Source organism: Pelodiscus sinensis, chromosome 8 (assembly GCF_049634645.1).
Source record: "Pelodiscus sinensis isolate JC-2024 chromosome 8, ASM4963464v1, whole genome shotgun sequence".
In the NCBI taxonomy this organism is placed as follows: domain Eukaryota; kingdom Metazoa; phylum Chordata; order Testudines; family Trionychidae; genus Pelodiscus; species Pelodiscus sinensis.
In genome coordinates, this window is record NC_134718.1 from 40,891,909 (window position 1) to 40,898,556 (window position 6,648).

Sequence of the window (6,648 nt, forward strand, 5' to 3'; positions counted from 1 at the left end):
TTGGCCGCGCATGCACGGCAAACCCGGCACAGCTTCCGTTCCCCCGAGTGCCGCTCCTTCGCTCATGCCCCCTTTGAAACATTAGTGTGTGCCTGGGCACACCCCGTGCGCACGCCAATGCTGCTTTTTCAAAAGGTAAGTGTCCACACTGAATGGACACTATCTTGCTTTTAAGCTGTGATTACTATGGATAGAGTGGTCACCAAGGCACCTGTGCTTTTTCCTCTTCTTTCGAAAGAACTCCCTCTTCCCTATCCACATAGGCCTTTTTTCCAAAGGAGCTCTTTCAAAAAAAGGTTTCTTCCTCATAGAAAGAGGTTTACCACTGTTGGAAAAAACCCTCTGTTTTCTATTTTTTTTCCTCCAAAAGAACATGATTTCAGTGTGGACATAACTCAAGTTTTTTCAGAAAAACAGCTTTAAAAAAAAAAAAACTCTGTAGTGTAGACATAGCCTTAGTCACCTCCCACTGTGCTACTTCATGTAAAGGGTGCTTTTTTTAAATCCCTCAGCGAAAAAGCAGTCTGACATATTAAAATATTATTTATTTTTAAAATGGACCAGTTTACATAGTATGGTGATACAGTAGAAAAAGTATTTGGGTTGTAGTGGAGAAGGCTCAGTTCCCCTTAAAATGTTTACCTTTTTGTTTACAAAAACACTCCAATCCTTAGTATTTGAGTGATTAACGTGACTTGTATTTTCTTGTCAACATCATCTCAGTATACCAGAAAAGTGAACACATGTGTTTATTGTTCATACTTGGAGTTACTGCATCCCATACATTCTTAATATCTCCCAGTTCATTCTCACAGGAAAGATTCTTTACAATTTGATGGGTCAATACTAAACAACATGCAAAAATACACTGGGTTTGCTGAAATATATAAAAACAGATGTTTTGACTTTGCAGAAAATGACTGAGGTATGAAAAAAAGCATTAAACTGCTCCTGTTTATGTGCAAGATATTTAACTATGAAATGTCTTTCTAGAAAAGCCCAGTGGCAACACTGCTCTTTTCAACAGATTAGCTTTCAAGAAGTGCAGTTACCGCTTCACCTTCAATATGAAGGACCTCAGCTACCTAACTTTAATTTACTGCTTGGGAAAGCTATTTCTGAGAAGTGTTACTGACTTTAATAGGGAACAAGATACCATAAGAATCAGGACAAATGTTCAGAAGACAGATCAGATCAGCAGATATCCCAACATATTTAACTCACCTATAAATTAGGGCATTTTATAAGTCACATAGCGTCTTGTAAATATTTTTTTCTCCAAATATGACTGTTGGCATCTAGCGGCTTTTTAAGAGGCAGGTTGTTTTTCCAAGGGTACATAAAGCCAAATTTTGCCTGTGAAGTCAGTGGGGTTATATACATACAAGTGGGGGCAGAACTTTCAGCCTATGGTATGAGATATGTACATTTAGTCTAGTAGGTAGTGCCTAAGCATATTTACAGAGTTCACCCCTCCCACCTATCACAACTCTGTCATTTAATTTTCACATATGAAGTAGTTAGAACAAAAAGGCTGCAGTTTAAGCTAATTGCACTTCCTTTATAGCTTATTTCACATTTACCACTTAAAAATTTCCCATGTGATTTTTGGAAGACCAGCTTCCAAAAGTTTTTGGTGCTTTCCTAAAATAGGCAGTTCATCATACCTCTTCCCCCTCTCACTTTTCCATTATCCAACCAAAACAGATACTACTTAACCACAGAATTATAACCCTGCATTTTGTTTCCATGAGGATGTAGAGGGTTAAGACAAACCTTCATCTCAGTAGCGCACTCTCATATCTACTACATACTCTGCCATGCACAAAATGAATTGTGGCTCTGGTCACATAACATCCCCCACACAATTATTACAGCTTCCCAAAACTCCACCACACATTGTACTTCTTCACAAGAGTTTCATACCCCATGATTAAGGCTAGCGAATAGCAAAGAAAGTCATGTATTCTCAACACAGACATGCTATTTCTATAGTAGGTGACTAAGGGTTTTGTTTTCCATTTTGAAATTGACCCCTTTTTCTCCAGGGGTAAGATGTGCCTGAGAAGTGTAGAAATTCTCAGATGGTTGATGGCTTAAACTCAACAAGTCCAAAAGTGCTAGTGATTTTGGATTTGAGAGTCAGCAAAACTTTCTAGCAGGTTTGGGTGTTCTGTACAGAAAGCAGAGGCTGAAGACTAACACTGTTTAATTGTTGAAAGCAGGAATGCTCATGAGTTAGTAGTTCATTCACCAATATGGAGCTGAGTTTTCAATTCTACCCCAGCTTTGCCACTCCGGAAACAGGCCATTTGACATCCTTGGACTGCCAAACTGCTCACAATCTTGGGTCATCCTTGGAATCTTATGAACTGTGCAGTCTCTCTTAGTAGATGCTGGTGCTTGGACACCATCAGGTTTCCATTCTGCATGGACAATCTTGTAGTTCTGTCCCTCATTATTGTCCCAGAAGATATGCTTGCCACTTTGGTAAGAAATGCAGAACTCAATCTTTTCTTGAGTGGGAATGGCTGCGGGCAGCTCAATGGCAAATGAGAAGGTGTCACTGTCAGAGTCTCCATACACATTGTTCATGTAGACACAATCTACATCTGTGTATGTTTTCCATGTATCAAAGGTAATTCGAACCTGAACCACCTTCTCATAGCTCATGTTTTTCACTTTCACAGTCCCTGCCACCGCCCTCTCTTGGAGGGTGCAATTCTCAAGACAGACAAAGTTCTTCTGCAAGCGATTCCGGAAATCTAAGTAATCAGCTGAAGGTTGAGGGAAACCTAGAATCAAATTTCTCTCTTCATGTAGTTTTAAACCAGCAGTTATGTCTTCAAGATCCGACAAGTCAAACTGAAGATCCCAGACCGGATGTTCCTGGATTTCAGAGAAGACATGGATTGCAGTCAGAGATAGTCCCTTTGAATCTGCAAACACGACTCGTTTCTTGGCTCGACTTGGGGAGCGGTTCCAGTCACTATTGTTTCGACACTCAGATTCACGTTTCACATTGAGACATGGTCTGAGAGGCTTGAATCTGTTAACAAAGTTTCTTCTTGGATAGTCATCAAGAGGGCTGAGAATTCTCTTCAGAGGTGGTGAATGGGCTAAGCAGATTCTCATGGCCACATCAACAGGCATGATGGAGCTGGGCAAAGGTCTTGGGTCCAAGATCTGTATCATTCTGAAATGTCATCAAGAAAAAAAAAGTTGTAAGGTTGTTTGCTCCATCAAATATAGACTGGAAGAATGTCTTTTCAAAAGCTATGCACACTTCATATTTCACTTATTTATTCATGGCTTGCTCTTTGCATATTCTTAAATAATGCAACTTAAAATTACAGTTATTATTTTCAATGATGGAATCTGAGGAATAGCATGAAAAGTTATTCAAGCATGTTAATAAATTCTGAATTTTTTTGATTCATCCATAGTCTCACCCTTTTTGCTTTTTCCATGAACATCTGTGCAGTATGGTTTCTATGTACACATGTGTTTGGGAAAGGTTTCTTCTTCTTGCAAACATTCATATGAGAACATGGATGAAGATTTTCCATACACCAGCACAGGTATTAGCTTATTCATTGTGGAAATACTCATCTCATTTCAGAGACAATCGGAGTGAGATAATCTCTTTTATTGGACCAACTTCTGTTGGCAAGAGAGAAGCTTTTAAACTACACCAAACCCTTCTTTGGGTCTGATAAAAAGAAGTTACTCCCAGCATCACAGTAAAATGCAAGGTGCAACAGATTTCCCAGCCCTGAAGAGCTCTGTAGCTTGCAAATTTGTCACTCTCACTAACAGAAGTTGGTGCCACAAGGATGTTCCCTTACTCACCTTTGTCACTCCAATTCAGTGGTCACCAACCAGTAGATTGGGATCTACTGGTAGATCTTGGAGCCTCTGACAGGTGATTCTGACTGGTTTGGCCAAGAGGCTATCAAGCGCAGCACTTACAAAGCTGTGGGGGGAGAGGAGGGGAGGAGCAGCTGATTTCCTTTGCTTTGGAGCTGCCCCTCCCCAGGAGCTTCCTGCTCGCAGTACAGAGTAGGGCAGGGGAGGGGGGTGTTGATGTCAGGGTGCCCCCTCTCCCACCCTCTCTCTTCATAGAAGGGGGGGGGAAGGGGCACAACAGGACTAGGGATGGAGGGAGTTTGCTGGCTGCTTTTTGGAGTGATGCAGGGCCAGGGCAGGGGTGAGCCTGCCTTAGCCCCACTGCACCACCAACCAGGAGCCCCCTGAGGTAAGCAGTGTCCAGCTCCAGTGCTGAACCTCTGCCCCAGTTATGAACCCACCCTCACTTCCCCAAGCTGCTTCCCCAGCCCTGAGCTCCTTGGACCTAAACTCCCTTACAGAGCCTGTATCCTGAACCCCCTCCTGCATCCCAAGGCCTTGCCCCAGGCTTAGCTCAGCCCCTCTCACACTCCAAATCCCTTAGCCCAAGATCAGAGCCTGCACCTCAATCCTCTGCCCAGTGAAAGAAAGGGAGAATGGAGGGAGATTGGAATGAGTAGTGGCAGAGCCTCAGACAGGGCAAGAGTATTTAGGTTTGAGGCAGATCCAGGATTGCACTTAAAATTAAAAAAGTGATCTTGTGCTTAAAAAGGTTGGAGACCACTGCGCTAATATCCTGGGACTGAAACAGCTATGGCTACACTTCATGCATCTAATTTCAGCCAAGCAAAGCCCCATGGATTGCTTCAAATTCCCTCTATCAGGGAACAAAGATAACATTCTATGACTCATCACAATGCCAAATTGGTAAAAATGGATGTGTTCACAAGGTGTGATTTGTAAATCAGTGTGTAGATAATTCACACAAGAATGGGCAAACTACTAGATAAAACTGTTCTCCAAAAGTAATTCACTCAGCTCCAAGTGTCAGAGGGATGCCAGATCATAATTTTGGCTGATTAATTTATGTAACAAGAGCATGCTTCATCCCATCTTATGTCATTGGAGTAATCTTGTATAGGAGACTTTAATAAAAGTAACTGTCCTAAAAGCTTCTCTAAATCCCTATGTAAGTAGTCTATCATAGGTCTGCCTGAAAACTATAGGGCTTCTATTTCAAAAAAATTGCAAGTCACTTGTGAAAGATTAATCCACAAATACATACACACTGACAGACTATTTCTTGAACTAGCCATGTCTCTTTACAATGTAATGATTAAAGGGTTTCAAAGATGGTACATCTTTTAAGACTGATGTAGTCTGACGATAAAATTCTGTTGAGTCATAGGAAGCAAACATTTGCTGTGTCACTTTAAGAAAGCTTTCTGCTTCTGAGTGCTCTCACTGGTATTGCAGAACAATGTCAAAATATAGAGGAAAAGAATATTGCATGCAGATTCTAACTCTCTGAAATCTGCCTGTTATGTCAAGTACTGGAATAAGCCAAAGCAAATTAAACTCAGCTATATAAAACAGAACCAAAACAAACACACATATTGAAGTCCCAAGAACAATTTTTAACTTATAGCTGTTTTGAGAGAAACTCCTTGCTAACTGTGCTTTTTTAAATTTTAGAACACACTTACACATCATTAAGAAACGAGCAGGAGAATAGGAAACTGAGAAAAAACAGTCAGACATTAAGGCCATTTTGGAGATACTAAATGTTACTCTTACTGATGCATGTTAAGTCCTACAATATTTGACACAGGTAATGCTATAAATTATCATTCAGATCCCTCCCACAGGTTCTAAATTCTTGGAAAATGGCTGATTTTACACAAACGTACATGCATGCACTTGCTTAGGTAGTTCAGAGACTCAAAAGTCAGTTACGTATGTTAATGTGCGTGAGTGCACCAGCAAATACTCATATATTGCTTCTGCGTTTATAAGGGAGGTTTACAATGCTCCATAGACACTCCCTCAGTGCACTTTTTAGCATGATCAGCAATGCTAACTCTTTCAGAAGGCTTACCTGGTACAATTCAGGCTTAGTTTGCACTGTTGAATGAAGAGTAGAGCATGGAGAAGCGGTGAAGATGAATGATGTGCTTCTACCTCGATTAAATCTGCTTTTGCACAATCTCGTCTCTTTAGCAACTCCCCTCCGCACTAGCTCTTTGAAGACTAGCAGCAAACGTAGGACGCTCGCTCCTACATCTTATCAGACACCGCACAACCCTTTCACGTGAAAGCCTTGGAGCAGCCAATGCCTGAGCAGCTAGCCCCTGCCAAGCAATCAGGGCATGCTCATATTACTGCCTGTGTAAACTCGATAGGCGTGTTGGCTGGAGCTGCCCTTTTAACGAAGGAAGCGAAAAAAAGCATGAAACTTAGTTCAGGACCAGCTGGTTTTAGTGACAGAAACCAATGTATTTTTAAGGTTCCAGAACAGTCACGAGAAAGTGATCCCTGATCTGTCTCTTTCGAATCAGCACTACCATTGGAAACTGCAGAAGGAAACTTTCCATTATCATACTTTGAATGAGAAAATACACATTTTAAGCTCCGTGACAGGAAAAAAAAAAAGATTAATGTCAACCGTTTGGAAACAAGATATTTTAGTCAGTTATTTTAACTAGTGTAGTCTAGAATATAATAGCATGGTTTCTAAGTATTGCTGACTTCACAAGAGTTCAACAGTTTTCTAACTTTGTCCAGGAGGAAGGGGGGGGG

General features: G+C 41.1%; 1 protein-coding gene across 1 annotated transcript; it reads right to left on the reverse strand.

Moving 5' to 3' along the window:
- Positions 1-530: 530 nt before the first annotated feature.
- On the reverse strand, positions 531-6,149 carry PPP1R3C (protein phosphatase 1 regulatory subunit 3C). The gene is made up of 2 exons (XM_014570688.3): positions 5,948-6,149; positions 531-3,196 (listed from the first exon to the last, which is right to left on the reverse strand). The coding sequence occupies exon 2, from the start codon at positions 3,193-3,195 to the stop codon at positions 2,251-2,253; it is 945 nt and encodes a 314-aa protein (XP_014426174.2). The 5' UTR covers position 3,196; positions 5,948-6,149; the 3' UTR covers positions 531-2,250.
- Positions 6,150-6,648: the final 499 nt, after the last annotated feature.